Source organism: Gymnoscopelus microlampas, assembly GCF_963454915.1.
Source record: "Gymnoscopelus microlampas genome assembly, chromosome: 4".
Taxonomy (NCBI): Eukaryota; Metazoa; Chordata; class Actinopteri; order Myctophiformes; family Myctophidae; genus Gymnoscopelus; species Gymnoscopelus microlampas.
In genome coordinates this window covers 1,170,969-1,196,500 of record NC_139941.1, presented here as the reverse complement: position 1 = coordinate 1,196,500, position 25,532 = coordinate 1,170,969, and the positions used below count along the sequence as shown (strand labels likewise).

At 39.7% G+C, this 25,532-nt stretch overlaps 1 protein-coding gene across 1 annotated transcript; it reads right to left on the bottom strand.

Moving 5' to 3' along the window:
- Positions 1-8,403: 8,403 nt before the first annotated feature.
- LOC311044431 (apoptosis-associated speck-like protein containing a CARD) lies at positions 8,404-18,992 on the bottom strand. The gene is made up of 5 exons (XM_084055999.1): positions 18,886-18,992; positions 12,800-13,084; positions 12,616-12,651; positions 9,340-9,360; positions 8,404-8,946 (listed from the first exon to the last, which is right to left on the bottom strand). Exons 2-5 carry the CDS (start codon positions 12,870-12,872, stop codon positions 8,690-8,692), a joined length of 387 nt encoding a protein of 128 aa, XP_083912125.1. The 5' UTR covers positions 12,873-13,084; positions 18,886-18,992; the 3' UTR covers positions 8,404-8,689.
- Between the last annotated feature and the right edge of the window lie 6,540 nt (positions 18,993-25,532).

The window sequence follows — 25,532 nt, the reverse complement described above, 5'->3', positions numbered from 1 at the left end:
ACCCGGCTCACGGGCGCAACCATTTTTCTAACAGCGAATAGGCTAATAAAGTGTTAGCGTGTTAGTGCTATTGTGTGGTGCACTAAAAATAGCAGATCTACAAGCCCGACGTGTGGTGAGCTTTGAGATTTTTAGCCGCGAGCTGAAAGCGCTGCGGCTCTACAGACAGCCTCAGACATCGTCATCCGTGACATGTTTTCTGACATGTTTTCGCGACACCTATTTGTCTATTGGCTGTCCTGGCTGTCCTTCACTACTTTACAGCCAATGGGGAGACACTACTTTAAAGCCCATGGACGGCCCATGGACGGCCAATGGACGGCCGTCATTCACAGCACCCGCCTCTCCTCGCAGCACCCCCCCCCTCCATCTCCATCTGTCCCTCTCCCAAGTCCCTCTCTCTCTCTCTCTCACACACACACACACGCGCGCGCACGCTCTCTTTTTCTCTCTCTCTCTCTCTCTCGCTCTCTCTCTCTCTCTCTCTCTCTCTCTCTCTCTCTCACACACACACCAGCTCCAGCGAAAAGTTTGTGGTTGCTTTGTTGATGTGTTAGCAACATGCTATGCTAACCGTAATAGTGAGAGGACAGAGTGAGAGGCTGAGAGTCATAAAGTCATTAAGTCATAAAAAGTCGGCCAGCGGAGAATCTTCTAATCATCTGTGATTTACAACAGCCGCATGGCTTCAGTGTTGATTTAACTCTGAGGAGCAGTGGAAGTACTCAAATGTTTTACTTGAGTAAAAGTATCAATACCAGAGTATTGGACTCGAGTCATAGTGACTCGACTCGAGTCTGACTCCAGTCGCATATTTGACGACTTGCGACTCGACTCGGACTTTGTATGTAAAACTTGCGACTCGACTCGGACTTTGAATGTAAAACTTGCGACTTGACTCGGACTTGGAAGGTAAAAGAGCAACGAGACTTGAGACTCGACTCGACTTGCTAGCCAATGACTCCCGACTCGACTCGACTCGAGACAAGATGACTCGGATGACTTGTTTTGTCATCGGAGTTCCCCCCCATAATAAACAGAGCAGTTGAGATTTCATTTGGCCAGAACCTTATGAATTTTACTTGAATTCTTATAATTGTAATGTTTATATGATCTGTAAAGTTTATATTTTCATTTGTTATCAGTCATGAATTTATTCATAATTTATTATAATTTATATTCTTATTTTCTGTAATTTATTTCCATGCGCAATCGCGCATAATAAACAGCGCAGTTGAGATTTCATTTGGCCAGAACTTTCTGAATTTTACTTGAATTCTTATAATTGTAATGTTTATATGATCTGTAAAGTTTATATTTTCATTTGTTATCAGTCATGCATTTATTCATAATTTATTATAATTTATATTCTTATTTTCTGTAATTTATTTCCACACGCATCTTCAAGCCACGGTGCGTAGATACATACATAACCGGAAAACTCGCCCCAAAACACCATCGCCCCCATTTGTTTTCGCGGACCAGCGGTTCTTGTATTCCTGTATTTGTTTTACTGAGGATAAGGTTAGAAATAAGTTTACGGTTAGCCATGTTATTAGTTTTACTGAGGTTAAGTTTAGGAATAAGGTTAGGTTTAGGCATAGTTTAATGAGGTTACGTTTAGGAATACCAGGTGAATATCACCGGATTTCCCCCGGGGTGACTGTTTTGGGGAGAGTTTTGGTGTTTGTCTGCAGTGGGCAACAGCGCATGTGTCCGCAATAATGCTATCAGGATCAGATTATTAGATATATTATTATCAGATATTAGAAGTATATTGGGTACCAAATATACTTACCAAAGAAGTTTTACTCTGGGAAGGTTTTCAGACTCATCCATTCATTGCACTGACCCAAGTTTATTGTAGGCCAAAGATTTATATATTTGTAATGGTTAAGGTTTCTTTATAGCTGCCCAATAATCTCTCTCTCTCTCTCTGTGTGTGCGTGTGCGTGCATATGTATATATATATATATATATATATATATATATATATATATATATATATATATATACACACACACACACACACACACACACACACACACACACACACACACACACACACACACACACACACACACACACAGTATATCTAGGTGTGCCCTGGGATCTTTTGGCTATGCCAGGTTCTCAAAAAGGTTGAGAAACACTGCTTTAGTGTAATTTAGCCTTTCCCAAGTTCTAACTAAATTATCAGACATGTAATGTTGTAATGGATAAATGAACAGCTTTATGCTGGTTTGATTCTTGACTTTAAGATACGGTTTCTCTCTTCAAGATATAAATCTGAGTGCTTTGTGGGTGGGCTGGGGAACAATAGTAGTGAGGGACTTGACACAACCTTGTGACTCGACTTGTGACTCGGCTTGACTTGCCCACAACAGAAAGACTTGGGACTCGACTTGGACTTGGGACCAAATGACTTGGGACTCGACTTGGGACTCGGACCTGAGGGTTGGATTGACTTGGGACTCGACTTGGACTTGGGACCAAAGACTTGGGACTCGACTTGGGACTCGGACCTGAGGGTTGGATTGACTTGGGACTCGACTTGGACTTGGGACCACATGACTTGGGACTCGACTTGGACTTGGGACCAAACGACTTGGGACTCGACTTGGACTCGGACCGGAGCGACTTGAACAATACTCTGATCAATACTGCAATGTAGAAGTACTCTGTTACAAGTAAAAGTCCGCAATTCAAAATTTACATGAGTAAAAGTACAAAAGTGTTGGTATCCAAATGTATTTAAAGTACCAAAAGTAAAAGTACACACATGTTTGAAAATAGCAGATCTACAAGCTCACAACGCGTCGCGATGCGACACTTTGTGAGCTTGTAGATCAGCTATTTTCAAATAGCCTTGGTATAAAATAGGGCTAAAGTGGTTAATGTATGTTTTATAATGTAATAATTTATATCTGCAAAGTAACTAGTAACTCAAGTTTTCAAATAATTGTAGTGGAGCAAAAGTACAATATTTGCCTCTGAGATGTAGTGGAGTAGAAGTACAAGTACTGAAAACTGGAAATACAACAGTAAAGTGAAAAATACCTCAAAATTGAGTATTCCTAAAACTGTATATATCTGTAGCCTATTTTCATTTAGTTATTATTGTCCATTTTATTTTCTTGCTTAATATTTTCTTTTCTTCATTATATCAATTATATGTAGAACCATCTGTGGTACAAGTTCCAACAACATTTCGCTGCTTGTATCTTTATGAGTCAGTAACAAATAAAGCTTCTTGAATTCTGCACAATCCTAATGTTGTAATTCACTGCAGAAGGACTTCTTTTGTACCACAATAGGTAGGCTAGTCCTATACCGGTTACTTATTTTTATTTTAATGTTAAGACATTTATGCTTGAATGACAGTGATTAGGCCATAACATGTTACAGCACTATAAAAAAACAAGACATGACAAAGTCATAATATAGCCGCAAAATGTCATATTGAGGTATGCCATTTTTTGGCAGAGTTCTTCTACATTGCAGTATTGATACTTTAACTTGAGTAGTTGGGGGGGGGGGGGGGACACACACAATACAGCTGCTAATAATATGAATGTCAAATCATATTCAAAAGGACATATATCTTTTCACATTTCTTTTTTTTTTTTAATGTTTTTTCAAAAAACATTTTTTTTTCCATTTTTTTTTTTAATTTCAATTTCTCAACGGCAGATTGGGGCAAAAAAAGCCTGCCGCTCGCGGCTATATTATGACTTTAGTCATTTCTTGTTTTTATACAGGTACAACCAAACGTATAGTAGTGTATTTATATACTGTATCTATATGCATGCGATTTATTGTGTGGTGCACTAAAAATAGCAGATCTACAAGCTCGACATGTTGTTAGTTCTACTGTATGTAGAACTGAGACTAGTGTGGGGAAGAGATCCAGGGGGTTCTCCTTCCATTCCGACATCTCGCCACTCCGACTAGTGGCTTCCGCGTGCGGTTAGGGTTAGGGTTAGGTATAGGGTTCGTCAACGTCGGAAAGGCAACATGTCGGAAAGGCGAAATGCACCCGAGATCCAGTAGTCATTTTATGTTTGGCTGTATAAAAAAAATCTCAAAGCTCACATTTTGAGCTTGTAGATCTGCTATTTTTACCACAACGTTTTGGTGTGGTCTTTTTGTGGGGGGGCCATTGTGAAGATTTTAAAACCTAACTCAGTTTCATTTCATCCTTGGTCCATGTAGGGACCAGAGTTGGTCGGCAAGAGAATCACCAGGAGACTTGTGTTTTCTTAAAATGAGCTTTCTTAAAATGACTTTTTTTGTCTTTTATTTCTCCATTAAAAACATGGTCTTGATGTTAACCATTACATACATACAAGCGCATCAGTTTCATCACTGAGCATGTGTATCACACCCTTTCCAGAGAAACCACCGGGACATATGAAATCATGGTGATGTCTGCCTCATCATGACCAAATGCAGTATCCACCGTCAACACTAGGTGTACAACATGCTCACCCGCCTCTGCTAAATGTTCTTGCTCTTCAGGAGGACAGAGTGGGGGCAATTTAGCAAATGATAGGATTGTTGAGATGAGGGCGGTGATCTTTCAGTGGGTGAGGAATGAGGATACATCCCAATCTTTTACAACCAAGACACGTGTTTCAACTTCCCCCGTTTCTGCACATTTTGGGGAAGGCGTCAGTCCACTCACTCACAAGCTCAGCAGACACTGTCTTTTCTGACAGTCTGCTCCCCAAACTGGTGAGTAGAGACGGTGTTGCTTAGCCTTTATGGCATGGAGCACATGCATCTTCAGCAGGTACTGGGTTAGATATCAAGCATACTGCACATGGCCAGTAAGGAAGAAATACTTCATTATGCTCCATGAGAGAGAGAAGGTGACATTTCACCTTGTCTCTTTGAACATTCAAACTGGTGGATGTGAAGTGTAGGAAGAATGACGTTGTCTACCCACTGTCAGCCAGTAGGATGGAGATGTGCAGTGTCTGGGTAGCCTACTGCTCTATGTGTTCAAATGTCTTTGGCCCAGTTGACAGAAACCACTTTAAGAGGCTGCTGATACACTCCAAATGGACCTCTTGACTTTCACTCAGGACAGTTACCCACTGAAGTTGCCTGTCAGCCCCCGATATGCTGCAACCACATGCATTTCCAATGCTGAACCTTGCATCTGTTTTTGCAATGCAACTGAGGAATGACTGCATGTATAATAATTACAGATTATAGAACTGTATACCGGCTGGTTCCAGCATACCTGCTACTGTAGGTTACAACAAACAGCTGCATGTCAATGGTGAGGTGAATACTGTTGTCATTCCCATGTCAACCGGTGAGGCTGCCTGCTTGGACGCCTGCTTGGATGAGGAGGTGCGAGAGAGAGACCTTGACCTGACCTTTAGCACATAAGATTGACCTGCATAAGAGGAAATGGATTCTATGTGACAGTTGTGTTCATTTTCAATAGAAAATGTTGATTTGTTGTTTTTATATAATTTAGTACAATGGAACATCACCTTGGGATGGACGCCATCCTGGATCTGGCAATGAATAATTAAATTATTATTCCTTGGGCTCTAAAACCTAGGGTTAGACACCAAAATCACCTTCATAGGTTAAAAATGTATAGTATTATATAGCCATTTTAAGCTTAAGGTTAAGTAGTTTTTTTTTTCATATATTGACCCATCTAAATTTCGGGTATTGTTATATATAAATAAAATGCATAGCACCCATAAATCTACCACTGGTGCAAGACATCACATATTTTCTAACTCAGTAGCCTAGACATGAATACCTTGACAAAAATAACTATGAGCATTATTCCCCTCACATGATACCAACCAACACCCCTGGCTCATGGACTATCTGTTGCCAACAAATGTAACATCATGCATAAATATGAATCCATTGTATTGATATATTGTATGGCTGCAGGCCTGGGTTCTCTATAGAAGTCAAATGGGGAATCGCAGCATGTACACAGGGACACTAGAGGCCGCCGGCCGCCTGGGGACACCAAAAGTGATGAAAATCCACATATTTTGATTTTGAGAAAACATCTGTATCTGCTGTATTAATGCAACTCTAAAGCATGTGTTAAAGATGTTTAAAGTCAGAATGTGGGGTAGATTGTTTAAGCTTATACTGCCACCTTGTGGTCATTTACATTATAGTTTTAAGGGTCTTTAGCAGTGTTCCATTGTACTGTGTATATCATTTTTTAACTAGGATGATTATCTTAATATTGATTAAAATATTATTCATAATAGTGTCAGCATTTATTTTCATTGTTTAAGCCTAAAACTTGGCAAAGTGATTAGATTTGTATCTGTGAGCCTGATTTGTGTTGTCAGAGCTATATAGAGCACCAGGGAGCTAATCCCAGCATAGCTAACAAACATTGGCGAAATTGTCAAATAATATAAGAAAGAGGCAAACATTGTGAAAATATTCAATTTAAAAGCTCACAACGCCTCACGTGTCTTGCAAAGGTTTGGACATTTCTGTATCATGAAAGCCCACACCTTTTCCAGTAGAATACAAACATTTACAAATCCATATCCATATATTGCAACAGTGGAAAAAATATCTATAAGTGAAAAGAAAAACATGATTAGCCGACTGTAATCTGAATAGATGTACATAAACAGATAGCTTCAATCATGGGCAAAACAAAATACAAAGTTACAAAAAGTGATTGATTGGGAAGTCCTCATTCATGCCTTTAGGAATAGTATACAGGTATGACGCACTGATAAGAGCCAGTATGCACACGCAAAAAAAAAAACCCTGACCGCATATGTAATGGCAAAGTGGAGGAAGTGAGGATGTGATCGCCCTCTCTTGAAATAAATAGGCTATACTCTTTGTTTTGTGTTGTGTGTTAACAATAATACCAATAGGCTCTATGCACATCAGCCATATTGGGAATGAATTGGGCCCCTTCCTTACTTCCTTCACAGGTGTTACCAATGATACTAATTAAGGCTCTGTTCCATTTAGTGTGGCATAGTGGTTGTCTTATTTTGATGGACCCCCATAACTCTCAGAGTTACACACCCACCATAAGGGGCCATTTGGGAACCAAAATGGAGTGTTTCTAGTGAGCCAACATGCACGATATCAGTTCGCTGACCAGAATGGAACGGCGCCTTCATTAGCATCATTGGTAACACCTGTAAGAAGTAAGAAGAGGCCCAATTTCTTCCCAATGCTATGCATAGAGCCTATTCTCAAAGCATTTGTCCGCTAAACCCAGGGTGCGCCTGTCCAGCCAACACATGGATTTTCAATTAAATTAAACCAGCTGCTCCCCAAAACAACAGGGGATCTGTTGGGAATTGATTACATGAAACCGGCACTTGCACGTGCAGTCTTAATGTTTGTAAACAAATAACTGGTCTATATTGTCCTCTTAAATGTGATGTGTTTCATGTAGGACTTCATACATGAATGTAATTTATATCAGTGGCTCTCAAAGTGGGGTCCTTGGGAGAATAACCCTGGGAATAACCCTGATTCTACAAGCTCACAACACGTTAAATTGCAACGCGCTGGGAGCTTGTAGATCTGCTATTTTCAAAGAATCTAATCTTGTAGGGGTCCCCTGGCACAAATTATTCTCAGATGGGGCCTGGGTACGTGACCAAATACAGATTCATTTGAGGGTCCTTGACATGAAAAAGTTTGAGAACCACTGGTTTGACTGCTTAGCTCAAGGTTCAAGGTTCAAGGTTGTACTTTATTGTTACATCTTGTGTGCAGGTAAATAAGAGTAAAACGTATGTTGGTTTGGTTTCCTTCAGACAATGCAGCAGCATAGAATAATGATAGAAAACGTAAAAGGATTTAAAGAAAGAGTGCAAAAAGAGAATAAAAAGAGCATCATCAAATCAATGTACATGTGCATACAAATAAAGAAAAAACTTAGTATGTTGCATACACCACCAGCATTTTTTCTTCAGTAGCTGCCACCTAACTTTGTGTTAACAACTTCACAGTATATTTTGTGAACATGTGTGAACATAAATATACTATTAAATTATGAAATCATTTTGAAAATCATGATTAAACAGGGGCTAACCACTGTAAAGATATTCACTGAAATGTCTCTGTTTCATTTAAAGCCATCAGTATTAATTGTGCCCAATTACATACAGAACAGGCGATAGACAGAACGTACTTAAAGCAGAGACGGTGGATTTACAACCTCTAGGCCACTGTATAGTGACTATAGTGAAACTAACCCTATGTTCAACTATTTTTAATTTTAAGAAGAGTGCCATGGACTTTCTTCATCGTTACTGGATTTCCCCCATAAATTCCCCAAAGAGTATCTTAATATGACATGAACTATTAAATTATATAAATTCAAAGACTATGAACTGAAACATATTTGTATTAAAGATTTTATTATAGATCAGATCCAGAATGCCCCTCACATGAAGCACCACAACAAAAGCATGAAAAACAACCTCAAGCCCATCATGATAACGCCAGATAATGAATATCCTGGGCAGAAAACAAGTATATACTGGATAAGAATTGGGAATTTGTAATTGACAAGTTAAATGATCTTGGAAATGAAAAAAGGAACATGCCAATGATATATAAGAATCCTGAAATAATCATGGCCATATTATATTGTACTGTATTAATACAATGTTTGGCCTAAGATTAATTTAAATCATAATTACAGCTTCTTCAGCTCCTTGAAAAGACACATCTCATGTTTCTCAAGACCTTTGAGGAAAGCATCTTTGGCATCTTCGGTTTGCCCTAGGTAATTATATAATTCCCTCATCTTTTCAAAAGCAGTGGTTTGAGCCCTCACTTTATCGTAGGCCTCCTGAGTGATGACTTCATCAGCAAGGAGCATATCCAGGATGGCAGAAACATTCTTCACTCTGTTTTTCAGTTCAACCTGGTGTTTGACGACAAAGTGTTTTGCTGAAGAAAAGGGGAATGAAAATGTAGTTGTGGGTGAAACATTTCCTGAACATTACATGTTTTAAAGTGGAAAGCCTTTGCATACTATCTCAGTTTGGGGAATGTGATAAGCTATAGACCTTTAGCAGCCCTAATTGAAAAGCCTTCCAGTGTAAAAAATATATGGATGCCATTTGGAAAGTAATATAAAAATGGAATCTTAAATGTACTGGAGTGTATTAGTAAGCTGTAGGACAGTACATAAACATGTTTTTGAATATGAACTAATCTAGTTACAGTCAATATGTGAAACACTTGATTAACTCATATTAAGCAACAACAGCTTATAAATCAATAAAAAATACAAAGGAGACTATGATGTAGAATGGATAAGCAACTTTGAACAGTACTCACGTGCGACAGATGCAGCCGTTCCTTCGTATAAAACAGAACAAAACATCAAATAAATAAAACAATGTTCAAATGAACTTAAAATGCAAACATGTGAGCTAATATGGAATAATAAAGTTGCAGTCTCCCCGAGGATTTATTTTAACCAATTAGCCTCATAGCATAATTGTCTCCGCCAGGCCGAAAGGCATGGCGAGAGAGTATGTTTTACCCTCCGTCCGTCCGTCCGTCCGTGTGTGTGTGTGTGTGTGTGTCCTGTCTGTGTGTTAACAGCTAATCTCCGGCACCGTTGGCCCGGTCGCTGCGAAACTGTGCACACCCACTCCCTGGATGCCAATTCAGAACCTCTGCCCCACATTTTTCACATGGGCCTGTTATAGCGCCACCAGGAGGCCGATTTGTGCAAAACCCATTTTTTCTCATTACACCTACAGCTTTTAACCAAACGTCATGCAAATCGGTACACAGTATCTCTATAGTCATGTGATCAACCCGGATCTGTCTGATTTCCCATATTGCATCCTCATTGGCTAAGGTTGGCTTCCAAAGTTTGCAGGATTGGTCCGTTTTGAACAAACTGCCTCCAATCATGAACGCAGCTTGCCATTTCCATAAAATTGCACACGCACATTCCCACTAGGCCGAGGAAGAAATGCCACTTGAACATTTTCAAATCAGCCTCATGGTGGCGCTATAACTGGCCGATTTGCATTTTTAACTATAACTGCACCGATCTGCGTGAAACTTTGCACGCACACTCCCTAGAGGCCAAGGAAAAACATTGGACTGCATTTTTCACATCTGCTTTTTACAGCGCCACCAGGAGGCCGATTTATGTAAAATACATTTTTGGAGATTATTCCTTCAGATTATGTCCAAAAAACACGCAAATTGGTACACTGCATCTCCATAGTCATGTGATTCTGATGGATCTGTCCGATATTTCATATTCCATCCTATTTGGCTTACAGTGGCTTCCAAAATTTGCAGGATTGGTCAGTTTTAAACAAAATGCCTCAAAACATGAATGCAGTGTGCTATTTCCGTGAAAGTTTGCATGCAGATTCCCACTAGGCCGAGGAAGAAATGCCCCCCTTTTCACATTCACATTGGCCTTTATAGCGCCACCAGCAGGTCTAATTTAGCAAAACACGTTTTTGGAACAAAATGCCTCAAATCATGAATGCAGTGTCATCCCATTGAAAGGCCTAAGAAGAAATGCCACCCTTTTCACATTGGCCTATTATAGAGCCACCAGGAGGCCACAATAACGTACCTGACCTGGCGGAGACCTGTGCTCCGAGGAGCACTTTTTCTAGTTGCCTATGTCATATTTTGGGCAAATTCTAACACTGCTGATTCACCATACATTATCAGAATGCTTGTTAAATTCTTATATTCTTATATAGCTATGTGACATCATGCTATATAAGAGCATATCTTATAAGAGCATATCTTATATAACCCATCTAGGGGTGGTTCAATAGTATTTGGCTTATATGCACTTCTTTACACTTCTCTGTTTCCGGTAGAACAATTTTGTCGCGGGGGGGGGGGGGGGGGGGGGGCGCCTAGGTCAACATTTCTAGTGCCGAGGCTAGACCAAAGGGCTTGTGTTTTCATCACACACGTGTCCAGTGCACCCTCACAGGAGAGTGTGTTGCGTGCACCAGGGCTTTAAAGTCAATATCAAAATATTAGATTAGATTGTTTTAACCACTTCGCAAAATGTAACGATATGTAATCTACAGTATATTGTTACATTTTGCGTCTATCTACACTACACTGCGCTCCATGCAGCTTCAGCCTTTTTTTTTATTTTTTTCCCCCTCTTTTTTACCTTGGTGGAAAGGGGTGCAGTACGTTAGTCCGACAGCGCATTCCTCCGACAGCGCAGCGCTCCGACGTTTCCAATACTAAACCCGAACCAAACCCGCACCCTAACCCTAACCGCACGCGGATGCCACATAGTCGGAGAAAAGGTCTGTCGGATTAACGCATGCCTCCCGGTGGAAAGCCTAGTGATGCGAGGTTAGGCTTCAGCAAAAGGCAGCCAGTGCCATGTACCTCACGATAATAACTTGTTTTAAAGAAATAGTTCACCCAAAGAACTACTTATTTTCTATCAATTACACACCCCATGAAGCCTTGAATTCATGGAGATGTTTTAGTTTTGTCGCATTCCTAAGCCAATAGGAATGCACAAATCTATGTAAAGCGCTTTGGATAAAAGTGCTATATAAATGCACTATTTACCATTTTACCATTTATCAATAATTTGATGACGTGTGTATTTCTGGTAGGATACACAAAGAGTCTCCTTTGTGTCTCCTACCGGATACATTAGCCGGTAGGAGACGGTAATCAAATTATTGGCTCAGGAATGCGACAAAAACTAAAAAATGAATTCAAGGCTTCATGGGATGTGTAATTGATAGAAAATAAGATTTTTGGGTGAACTACTCCTTTAAGCCTTCTTTACCCATGAGTCAGCAAAGCTTATGTTCGTCAAGTCAGACGTAAACCTTTTACTTTCAGTCAATGGGCTTCCAAGTAAGAGTAGTATTGGCAAATTATAGGAAAATCAGTGTTTGACTTCTGGTCGGTGGAATTTTAAATAAGAGCACAGTTGACCTTTAATGTAGATGCTATTTTCAAATAGCCGATGTACAGGGTTAAAGTAGTTAAACTGGTTTTGATGCAAAACACAATGTTGAATAAATGTGAATAACGATAGCATAATGTAGATGTGTTTTCGATCATCACACCAACTCGTTAATATTTTGAGGGCAAAAATAAGAATTAATTAATTAATTAATTTAAAACATTTAGTGTCTCCCCCTGGCCTCCCCCTAGGCTAACCGTTTTCCTGCAGGAAACCCTGGAAATATAACCATTATTTCATGATGTTTTAAATTATAAAACAATCAGTCAGAGAATATTCTTCACAAAGGAGTTGTGATCACATCAGATGATGATGGCAAATGCTGCATGAGACTTATGTGCTCAAAGGCTGCACTAGACTTACGTTTCACCACATGCATTACCATGAAATTCCAATGAGGGTGAGTCCAAACGGATGTAAGAATGATTCCCATACATTTTGAAATATGGCAGGGTGTCTTTATTTGCCTATGAAATTTTCTACAGGTCCTGGGGCAGTAAGATATTCTCAGCATTGGTAGTGCCTTGTTCAACATTACCTCCTAGTGGTAGAGATATACAAGTATTACTACACAGCTAACCCAACCTATCCAATTGAAATAAATGGATATTTACCTGTGTTTGGTCCCTGAGAGGAAGCTTCACTCTTCTCTAAAGTAACACAGACAGAGAGGGACAAAGAATGTCTTTACTTGTAGGCCATCAGAACTGCGCAACAACAGAGAGAGAGAATTGTCCACAACAATCTACAGGAGTGTTTTAATAGCATTAAGTTTAAGCATGTATAGCCTCTGTTCACCTATATCTTTGGGTTGAGGTTGAAAATTGCGAAGTAGATCCTTCCTGAGCATCTTTTTCAGCACATTTATCATGATCTGACCTCCTTTACTGGGGTAGCACTGCGAGATCAGATCGACTGTGGCCGGCTTGGAAGCTTTTTCCAGCTACCGCCCTTTGGGATCGGATCCTCGCCTTCAAGGTTAGCAGCTTGTCGCAAAAGAAGCTTGAAACTACTGAGCTCGTCGTCATTCATCTCCTCCAGAGTTTTCAAGACAGCCTCGGCAAGTGTCTCCATGGTTTATTCCTGGTACAAACAGAGGAAGTTAACATATCAGCTTCATTCTCTTAATGCTTTGGGTGTGAATAGACTGAATGGAGTCATGTGCATCAGCGAATACACATTAATTTACAGATGTACATTCCATTGCTCTAAAAAAATAGATTAATAACATTTATATAGACACAGTATTACTGCATGTATGTAGAGTGTTACTGTACATTCTATGAGGCATACTGTACACATAATAACTGAGGAGGCTTTTCTGAAAAGGGTCTGTATAAACATTTATGTCAACATCCAAATGTAGCATCAGAATGTGAAAGTGAATTAAACCAACTTGTGTTTGTTGGGGGGGAAAGTGAAAATAGCAAATCTAAAAGCTCACAACGTATCATTATGCAATGCGTTGTGAGCTTGTAGATGGGTTATTTTCACAATGAATAAAGGTGTGCCTTGAGATTGTGACCTGCCCATTGGTGTACCTTGGGCACAACAAAACGTTTCAAAACCACAGTCTTTATGAAGTAAATGTTTACAGTATATTCAATATGCTCAACAAAGGCCTTCATTCAACCCAGCGTCCACTAGATGGCGAGCATTAACCACCAGAGAGAAAGTAAGCAAGATAATTACAGAGAGAACGAGAGAGGAGGGAGGAAGACACGATCAGATAGCATTGCTTTTACCCTATGCTTTTACCAGATGATTATAAAAAAAAAGATCAGTAAATATATGTTTAGCTTAGCATCTCCCTAGTTATCTCCCTCTTTATATTAGGATACATATTGCATATTTATTTAGAGATTTGCAATTATTCATGCTGTTTTGTTTATTGAAAATGTAAGTAAAAGTTGTAGGCTACCACTGCCAAGTTGAAGTTATGTATTAATGTGAATAAATCAAAACCAAAAGTAAGAAGTGCTCCTCGTTTCACTATTTGTTTTCTGATTTTAGTTTAAGTAATGTAGAAACCAAAACCAACAAGTTCTCCTTGTGACGATTATAACTACATTATTATAAAAAATGTAGCCTATAGCTAATTTTCAATGGACATGATGCCCCTTGCATGCACGCATACATGCACGTGCGCGTACACACTGTGCAGGAATAGTCTTACCAATTAGTTCAGAGTGATGTATAGTCAAAAAGAAAGAAAAGGTTGACTTAGGCTGAAAGTGCAAAACTAAGTCATGTTTATCTGCCTTTATATCTACCTAATCCTACTGTACTCTAACACTGCTGATTCATCCTGCCTTATTGCCAATGTTCTCAGTCTATCAGAATGCTTGTTACAAAAAAACAACACTTTCTGACAAAGTCAAATAATTGATTTAAAAGCACTTTCTTGGTCTGTAAACAAGGTATGTAAACAATCATTCTGATTGGCTTAGGACATAGGCAATAAGGCACAATGATGCAGCAATGTTAGGAGAGTAGAGCATGTCAATTTCACCAAAAAGTGAGTTAGGCAATTATGCTATGAGGCTAACAATATGCATGTTTGGGGTATGATCTATGACACAATTAGAACATTGACCCATAATTTAAAATTATAATAATGTCTACTCTAATGCAGCCTGACAGCTTGTTGCAAGTGCGATTCCCAAGCCCGATGACCTTTGCTGCGTGTCATTGCCTGTCTGTCTCTCTCTCCCTGTTTCCTGTCACTCTCCACTACTACTATCCAAATAAAGGCTAAAAAAAACCTAATCTTTAAGAAAATAAATAATACTAATGTGTAACTGAGTGGGCAAGTCACCCTATGTTCCTTCAGCTCCTATGATTTTCTCCCCATCCAAATTAGGCCCTATGTTCTTTCATTCACTTTTTTTCCCCCCGACCCCAAATTAGTCCATCATTTTAAAGGGAGGGTAAGTGATATTTTTTGGTGAAAACAAAACATTTTTTTCCCACAAAAGGTTAAAGACGAGGTGCCGTGATTTTTAGTGATCCCCCCCCCCCCCCCTAAAACATAATCATCAGGTATAATGGTTATACTAGGAGGAAGATTTTTTTCAAAAAAGTGTACAGTAATTGTTAAGATTATGTTTTTATGTGGATGGACACGCCTCCAGTTCATTAAGTATACCTGGTTCTCATCTTAGCACCTCCTCCACCACCTTAGCACCACCCACCTGTCCTAGTCCCTCCTCCTCCTCATGCCCACACCTGTTGTGTTATGATAATGAGGGGGAGGGTATGTTTTTACTATGTCACTAAAGCGCTGTTTCTCTATTGGCACGTTTGACCCTCAAGGTTTCAGCCTCCAGGTAGAAACTCAAAATAGTCAGAGAAGACATAAAACACCATAAAAAAACACCAGGGGGCTTAATGAAGTTCTATCAACCTCATAGACATATGAGAAAAAGTGCAAAACCATGGCACCACCTCTTTAAAGCACTATATTGTGATAGTAATCATTGCTATAGAGTGTTTGTTCAGTAACAGGGGTCTCCCTGTCTCTCCAGCTCTTTAATAAACAGAATATATTTCCAGGTGGGTTGCAAATGTTCTGTCAAACAGGAGAGAGTACCCATTGATCAGTCATCAGTTTTATAATGTTACAGATCCAATTGTGTCTGTTCATTTCTTTGTGTCCTCACTTTAAATTTCACTTGTTTATCCTGTGTGAGTTCTCTCTCCTGATTGGATAAAAGTGTTATCCCGACCTGAAAATGAGAGCTGGAGAGACTCTGGTTACTGAACAAACACTCTATAGCAATGAGTACTACAGTCAGTGGTGAGCTGTGGATTTTTGAACTAAGGGTACTGTATTTTATGACGTCACGTGCGCGCACATAGCCACTCAGCTCAGTGCAAGTTGAAATACTGTATTCAACATGTGATTATTAATGTAATCATATGTATTATTATTTTGTTGTATTGTTGCATTGTTAATTTGTTGTTTTTATTTTTGTTTCAAATTAATTATTTTATTTTCCTTTTTAATTTTATATAAAAGCCCTTTACATAGACTCACCCACACATAAGTAGGCCTACTTAAAATAATCAGACAACTTGTCTTTGTCTTGTCTCAGAGAACTGGGTCCTCTGCTAAGCGATCCCCTTCACACCTTGCAGTGCAGAGATGTTGTCTGTCATTGTGAGAGGAATGTAACACATTCAATTCAAGTCTGTGTCTTTTCTCGAGTAGCCTAATGTTATGCAAAGCAGCCAGGTAGACGCTATTGAGAACGGCTCGCCACTGACGGCGCGAACCTTGAGAGGCTATTGTTTTTAAACTTTAAGGCGTTAAAGACCGCCGCTGACGGTGCATGCACGCGCGCCCCCAGCTCCCACAGTGTCAGAACTAAGGGTACGCCGTACCCCCCCCGTTCCCCCTACAGCTCAACCCTGACTACAGTATCATAATATAGGAGAAAAAAAAGTATTTTAACACACACACACACACACACACACACACACACACACACACACACACACACACACACACACACACACACACACACACACACACACACACACACACACACACACACACACAAAATCACTTACCCTACCTTTAAAGTACAGTACAGTTTACAGTTTTGAATTCCAGAATACTTTAGAATGGAGATTGTCAGGGTTATAAAGTATATTTCTAATCTATCATAAGACAGGTTCCTGACAGCCAGTGAATGAACTGGAGATGATTTAGTGGCATTAATCACATGTAAAAAAAAAAAACAAGGTCAGACTGCAACTATCTAACAACTATACAGTATACAACAATACAGTCATCTGTATCTGTGTGCGTATAGGAAGGAGAAAAAAAAACAGAACCATGCAGCTCGGGATGGCATGGATATAAGTGGGCTTCAACTCTCTCTCTCTCTCTCTCTCTCTCTCTCTCTCTCTCTCTCTCGCGCGCGCGCGCACACACACACACACACACACACACACACACACACACACACACACACACACACACACACACACACACAAACCGGATGCACCACGGTGGATTCGAACCCACAACATCCGTGGTAGTGGGCAGGAGTTTTGAATGGAGATTGGCAGGGTTATCTATAATGTAGTTGTATTAGACAGGTTCTTGTCAGCCAGTGAGTGATCTGGAGATGAAATCACGTCAAACTGTCCTGATATGAACTGTAGTGTTGCCTGTTAGAACAAGACTATATAGCCTCAAATGGCTACATGCTGAAATAATGTACATGACATGAGCATCAGCATTCAGTCAACATCAACCTAAAAATATGAATGTTCATACAGAGAGAGAGAGAGAGAGAGAGAGAGAGAGAGAGAGAGAGAGAGAGAGAGAGAGAGAGAGAGAGAGAGTCTTTCTTTATGCCAGAGATATCTCTAGAAAATGCAGCAAACTTTATGCTAAGGCTAATATGCTGCTTTGCAGGTTCAGTATGTGTTCAGGTCCTGTTAAGTGTGCACTATTTAAAGCATTTTGCACTCCCATGTATAGAGCTTACTTGTGGTGCACATACTGTATAAGAGAGGTAGCATGCGTTGGCTTAAAGTGGCCTACAATGGTACCCTGAGGATTCTACTTAAGGTCCCTAGATGGCATAGTTCCAGTCACCTGTTTGTAACATGTGGAATCCATACATTTGAGGGTCTCTATGTATGGATTCAAGTCTCACCTTAATGAGTCTCAGAACAGTGTTATTGAGGATATAGTCAATCTTGGGAAGAGCTGTCTCTGCTACTCATCCACTGGAGAGTCAGCCTCTATGTATGATTCTATGGTTTTTAGCTGTTTAATTTATTTTATGTGTGTAATATTTGTATGTAGGCTACCCTATGACCCCCTGAATGTCTGGAATAAAGTTTCAATTGATCAATCAATCAGTGTAGGAGCCAGTTCTTTATATTCAATAATATTATGTATTTATTTATTGGCCTTGTATTGTGGTGTGTGGCTACTATGGCTGTTGTGTGCACACAGTCTTTAGACCTTGTTTGTGTGCGGGAAATTTATTTCATCTATTATTTTATTCAACTGCAAGTTTAGTTTGCATTTCATGTTTGCATCTCTGTAAAGGAAGAAAATGAACATATTTAATTTGAAACCTAACCAAACCTGGAGTGGACATTCTATTCTTCAACCTGCAACAAGCGTTTATTATCTTATCTTATTATTGTCTGTCCATGAGTGACTCACACAAGTGGAAAAAGTAGTTTTTTAACAAGAGGAAGTTTTGCTCGCCAGCAGCATCAGGGAGCAGAGATGGCTCCAGCAGCAGGATGTTGACTTCCTTTCCAATATCTTTTTTTCATATTAAGTATTATAACACATTGTTTTAAGCTGTAGACAAATCTCCTCCGCATTGAGTGCTGTGTGCCGGCATACTTTCTGTTGTAACAGACTTTTGAAAGAAACCAATACCACAGGGAAGGGTGGTGTGTTTGTGAATTCTTGGGGAATGATCTATGCATAATTAGAACAATATGTGACTGTTGTTGAATAGAGCTGTGTCGTCTATCATTTTATTTTCCCCCACCCCTTTTTTCAGCAGGGGGAGGTATGGGTCACATGAGGTAAGGGGGTTTCCATTACATGAATGAATCTGTAGAGAGTTAACTCAAGAGTATAATATTTACCAATGAGTTGTAGTGGAGTTGAAGTATAAAGTACGGGGAAAAAGGACACATTCAAACCTCAAAATAGTACTTCTCTTCTCTACGACTTGAGTAAAGTGCAGTGTACAACTGGAACCGAATTGACCCCTATCATACAAATGCAGGGACATAATGGCACTCACTTTGAGTACTAAGAGAGAGAGAGACTCCCACCCCGACCCTATCACACACGCACGCACGCACGCACACATGAGGAATTAAAGTCTTACCAATGACTTCAGATTGATGTGTAGAAAAAGGTGGGGAAAAAGATTATTCCCAAAGTAGCCTATATACTGTAAGCTCTTCGGTGCATTACGTCTGGTACCAGGGAAAAGAATGATTCTATCTGGAACTTCAAACTGCTTTCATATTCCTATACTGTAGCTGAAACTCCACCCATAGAGGATGGGACTATTGACTTCCAAACGGTATTACAAATTTAAATGACAATGGTTGACCTTTTTGATAAATGTATTGCATCATCATTATTATTATTATTATTATTATTATTATTATCCTTATTATTATTATTATTATTATTTTTTTAATTATTATTATTATTATTATTATTATTATTATTGCTCTCCGCAGGAGAGTATTGTTTTCACTTTCTAAATATGACACACCGATTGGTCAAGCCTCACGTGACACGTGACAATACGGTGAAATACTGTATAAATACATGGCGTCACTTTGACAGTGTCTTTGCCACTGTCAAAGTGAGGTAAGACAGGAACCATCACGAAATGGCTGCATGGCTGATACATAATTGGCAGATAGGACACTTATATAGACAGGAGGGATATGACACTTACACAGACGGATAGGACACTTACAGTACACAGACAGGACGGATAGGACACTTATACAGACAGGACGGATAGGACACTTATACAGACAGGACGGATAGGACACTTATACAGACAGGACGGATAGAACACTTACACAGACAGGACGGATAGGACACTTACATAGACAGGAGGGATATGACACTTACACAGACAGGACGGATAGGACACTTACAGTATACAGACAGGACGGATAGGACACTTATACAGACAGGAGGGATAGGACACTTACACAGACTTTTTCTAGTTATTATTATTATTACCCTTATTATTATGATTATGATTATTATTATTATTATTATTAGTGTTTCATTAGGCTTTGTGTAGCATAGTAATTCTACAAGCAACTCATTTCAATTTCAATGTGCATTCATTAGGTGGTTTCAGAGAGTTACAAGGTTCTATAAATGCATTGTGAAAAAGACAGCAATGTGTTGATGCAATGTGCAATGTGTTGATGATTAATATTTTACTTGTAGTGGATTATATTTGTCCAGGAGTATCTATACTTTGGCTTGAAGTAATGAGGTTGATTACTTTGTCCACTGCATAACCTCCCATTGTTCTATGGAAGTGAATGATGATACAGGTCATGGCTATGTAGAGAGCCAGAATGCTAAGCAACTGGATTGAGGGATGGCTATTATAGCTACTAACAGTATACTGTAGTTGCCTACAGCCAACTAGCTTGCAAAGCTATATTTCTCAACTGATTACATCTTATCAGAATACTGTATGGCGGGGCAAGTTACGACTTGCTTATGGCTTCCAAACATGTTGTTGCCAGTTCCACATGTGGGCATAGTCTAATAGCTTGCCTGCTGTGCATGTAAGCAAGCAATATACAATGTAGAATGTAACTGCTTAACAGATGTTAGCATTGTGTGTGTGTGTGTGTGTGTGTGTGTGTGTGTGTGTGTGTGTGTGCGTGCGTGCGTGCGTGCGTGCGTGCGTGCGTGCGTGCCTGAGTGCGTGCCTGCGTGCGTGCGTGTGTGTGTGAAGAGAGAGAAGGAGTGAGAGAAAAGGAGAGAAAGGGAGAGTGATGCGAGTTTTATAACTTTAGAATGAACTGAGGCAACTGAGTTGGTTTTACAACTTTATCATGCGTGTCTTACAGTATTTACAGTGTCTTACAACTTCTGGGGAAGTTGTAAGACCCTGGAACAAAATATTTTGAGATGGGGGTCCACAGCCATATCATTTTTGAGAACCACTGATATTATAGCAAATAGGTTTTAAAAAAAGAACTGTTAGGATTTATAAGACATTTGTAGAATCCCCAGAAGCAAATATTTGAGTTACAAAAGTTTGCTTTAAAAATACATATATCCAAAGATTTGCACACATTTTTCACGATTTTTTAATAGGCATAGAAATCTTAAAATGACACAGATGCGCTCCCGGTATTAATGGGTTAAAATGGCTGCTAAAGACAGCGAGAGAGAGAAGAAGAAAGGGGTAAAATGTGCTCGTTCATTATTTGTATGTTACAGTTAGACAAACTTCTGTCGATGATACCAAGGGGTTCTAGTAGGCCTATGTGGTATAAAACAAAACATCTACTTCACCTTTATGTTTGCGTCCTCATGCTTTTATCTGTCACCTTAAGGTGAATGTTCGCTTCACAGTGTATCAACAACACGTATCTTAAACACGTGTTTACGTTGCTTACAGGATATCGTGGAACAATGGAGTGATGAGCATTCTAGCTGGGGGGATTGTTTTATCTGGATTTTTTAAAATGTTGTTATTACAGTTCGTATTTAGTAGTTATGATAGTAGTAGGAGTTGTGATTGTTGTGAGTTCCAACGCTCTGTTGAGAATATCTGGTTACAATCTGATGTGTTCATGATGTGGTTAGTAGACGTGGTTAGCACAGTGGTGGACAGTAACTAAGTATATTTACTTAATTAAGTAATTTTGTTCTAGTATACGATTCTGTACTTTACTTGAATATTTTTTAGGGGGCCAACAGCCGTGTGAGTATTTAGTTCGCAGAATTTTAGACAGTTATTCAAAACGTCCAAGAAACGAATCTCACTCCCATTGGCCAAAGGGGGGTGCTACAGCAATCAATTGAAAATACTAACTTTTAACTAGGGCATTAACCAACAAATTGATGTGTCCATCATGCACGTGCACACATAGACATCAAAGGGGGCTTGAGCCCCTGCCCTTTTGTCCGTCGGTAAAAAGTGCCCTTGTCTCCTCTGACTGTAAACTGTAGAAACCCCTGCGCCCGTTGGCCTCGCACCTGCAGTAAAGCTTACTTAATTGAGCCCCGTGCCATGCAGTGCTCGCGCAGAATTATAGTTGATTTACAAGCTCACAACGCGTCGCAACGCCAGGCATTGTGAGCTTGTAGATCGGCTATTTTTTGGGTGCGCGATACCGCCCGGCAAACGGAGTCTATTATACACAATCGAAACCTAACTGAGGGCACAACTGAACGCAGTGAATGCACGCAGAACACGGACCAATTGTTTGAGACAGATTAGGTATGTATGGACAAAAAAAATATATATATAGCTGTTAATTTGAAATTACTTGTCAAGCAGGAGCCTATATATATCTCTCTCTCCCTCTCTCTCTCTCTCTCTCTCTCTCTCTCTCTCTCTCTCTCTCTCTCTCTCTCTCTCTCTCGCTCTCTCTCTCTGTGTCAGCAGCAGTGGTGGGAAAAGTACTCAATTTCTTTACTTAAGTAAAAGTACTCATTATACAGAAGAATAAGTGGCGTCGTTAGGCGGGGGCTTCGGTGGCTATAGCGACCAATGTTTTATCCAAAGCCACCAATAAAAAAAAATATTATTATTATTATTTTTTTGTTTTTTTTATTATATATCTATAACCCTAACCTAACCCTACCCCTAACCCTAAAACCGAAATAAAGTAACAAAAAACGTGTAAAAAAGTACCCGAATCCGCCGAATATCCGCAAAATTTCGCGCGCGCTTCGCGCGCGCAGGGGGACACACATTTGTCCGTGCATGTGCCCTTTTCAAATTCCAGCCCCTGCCTCTCCAAATCTCTCTGCACGTCTCTGGTGTCCATGCCTCGACATCATTAACCCTATGTCACCAAACGTATCATATATGATACACACATTACACTGTTTTTTTAATAAATCAATCTTTTTTAAGTAATCAATACTTGGACCAAGAACCTGTTGTATCATATCTGACACATCCCCACTTCCCCCTGGACCATACCATTTGCACTGCAGGTAGTTACAGAGCCTCAGGTGGTCTGACCCAAAATGGCTGCCATCAACTAAACAGGAGAGGTTGATGCACTACTAACAAGCAATTATTTTTTAAGCAGTTCTGGTAAGTTTTCTTAGTATATCTTTACTAATATTTTGAAATAAGTGTTGGATAACTTGAATGCACTTATGAGCTCTCAAAATTTAGCATTTGAGTTTGTTTTTTATGATGTCAAAAGTGTTTGTATCATATTTGATACTACAGGTCTATAGTCCTTTACGATTTGTATCATATTTGATACTACAGGTCTAAAAGAAATGTTAATTATTTTTTTGCAATGTTAAAACCGACTTGAAATATCCCTTGTAATACCCCTTGTATCAAATATGATACAACAAATAAATGATACAAAGGAATGTTAAAAAAAAAGAAAACAAAATCAAAAATGTTTTAAGACCCAATAAAGTGTCCCTTTTCAAAATGTTGGAATTTTCTGACCTTTCCTTCATAGTTCAGGTTCTACAGGGTTAACACAAGTCGACGCCCACCAGGAGAAGTTGACGAGTCATGTTTTTATTATTTAACTAGAGATTCGGACCGAACACCTATGTCGCACTGCCGATCCGACTGATATGTGTCTCAGGGGATACATAGGATTCATCGAATACATATTTATGATACACCATCTACAATATTGATCAATACAAAAAGTCCTACATAAAATACATATATCTTAAAAATGCTATTTTACACTAAAACACATCTCAGGAACAACTAATACATAAACATATCTTATTATCTTATTTATAACATTTAATTTGGACAAATCCAATGACACTCCAGCTGTCATTGATAATAATGACATTTGGTTTTGTTCTTATTCAGGTTTGTAGACAAAGCGTCAGTGGAATGTTATCCAGGTTTAAAGACCATAAGAAGCATGAAAATGCATAAGGTTGTTCATCCTACCAATTTGATCTTTTTAATGCTTTTTACACAAAGGGGGAATACATAATATAGTATCATATAGTATTATGATTATAAATTCCACACTGCCCAAATATAACCCAGGCCTGCTCACAACCCCTCGCATTGCGAGACGTTGTGAGCTCGTAGATCTGCTATTATCACAGTCTGTGGAACCAAGTCAAACCAAATGTAATGCCTCCACTCCTATACATTTCCGACCCCTACAAGTGCTTGTCAGGGACGGGCGTCCCCAGTTTTAACTGAGGGAACTAGTAGTGTTATACTGTATGTAGGCTAATAATAAAAGGAACTAGATTCGTAAATAATGTGATGAGACCTTATATAACTGTACCTGTTGTTGCTGTTTTGTTTTGTTTTCTTTATTTTTTCTTTTCTATTTTTCGCGAAAAACGGGTGTGTAGGCCTATCTACCTGCAGTTGAACAGGCCTCATGGTTATCGTAAGCCCTATTCGCACTGGATTAATATTATATAGGGACCTCTCACCTCTGGCAATTCAGATATTACCCCCCTACGTCTGAGTTTTTTTTGGCGCATTCGCACTGGATAAGCAAAGTCTGTGTTTTACTTGAAATTACGGACATTATCCATGATCCTTATAGCAGAAAGGACCATTCATTTGTAGACTATCTGAGTTAACGTTTACAATATTTATTTAATATTACAGTATTTATTCACTCTGATCGAAATTATTCTGATTCTGATTGAGAGTCCAACGAGCCAATTAAACAAAATAATGATCAATGCCGCAGAGGCAAGCATTTCAGGCAGCACCACGGCAGCAACACACACACGCACACACGCACGCACGCACGCACACGCACGCACGCACGCACGCACGCACGCACGCACGCACGCACGCACGCACGCACGCACACACACACACACACACACACACACACACACACTCTCTCTCTCTCTCTCTCTCTATCTCTAACGATAGCCACACGCCAAACACACTGCCTAATAATCAATGCCAAATTCTGAATTATTTTGTAAAAAGGCTAACATCGTGACTACTAATTGAAGCCGAGGCCGAATTGGGCCAAATCGCATGGATGAGCCCTGACAGCACATGGTTGGTGCTACAGACTCCAAATTTCGCACACAGATAGCTCAGACCTTTGCCTACGATCTTAGCTAGGCCTCGACCCGACCCGATATGCGTTTTTCCGGAACCAACGCGAAAGGTTCGGAATCTCCATATGCGGAGTCCTGACTACTAATTGAGACTGACATCGGGCTGTTTCGGAGCAAGCGCTGACTCATTGTGACATCACTTCATAAAAGGCTCTGACATCACATACGCTAGATGAGTCAACACAAAATCTCTCTCGGTCATTCAGTGTTAACCGATTTAATGTTGAGTGTGTGGAAAGAACACTGAGGGACCTCATGCACTCACAACAACCTTGGGGTGGCAAAACTGTCCTTCTGGGTGGAGACCCTAGGCAGACACTCCCTGTTATTAAAAGAGAAAGCAGAGCCCAGATAGTTACAGCATGCATCCAGATGTCACCACTGTATCCTCTCATGAAGCACCACAAGCTTAACATCAACATGAGGACAGAAACAGCTGAAAGGGACTTCTCCAACTATCTTCTTGCTTTAGGGGACGGAAAACTCCCTCACGAGGACACAGAAGTTCAAATCCGAATTCCACCACAACACTTGGTTAAGGATCTGAATACTCTGATTTCTTACACCTTTCCTGACCTGCAAAATGGATGTATCAACAAAGACAACCTTCTCAAAGGCACTGTATACACTCCTCTGAACAATGACATCCGAGAAATCAACAACATATGCTTGGCTGACTTACCTACAGAAGAG

Bases quoted from the DNA above. Each gene is read 5' to 3' on its own strand.
- LOC311044431 (XM_084055999.1), bottom strand. From the start codon at position 12,872: ATGATAAATGTGCTGAAAAAGATGCTCAGGAAGGATCTACTTCGCAAT. The intron at 12,652-12,799 runs GTGAACAGAGGC...GTGTTACTTTAG, and splicing joins ACCTCAACCCAAAGATATAG to AGAAGAGTGAAGCTTCCTCT. The intron at 8,947-9,339 runs GTGAGTACTGTT...CCTTTTCTTCAG, and splicing joins AACGGCTGCATCTGTCGCAC to CAAAACACTTTGTCGTCAAA.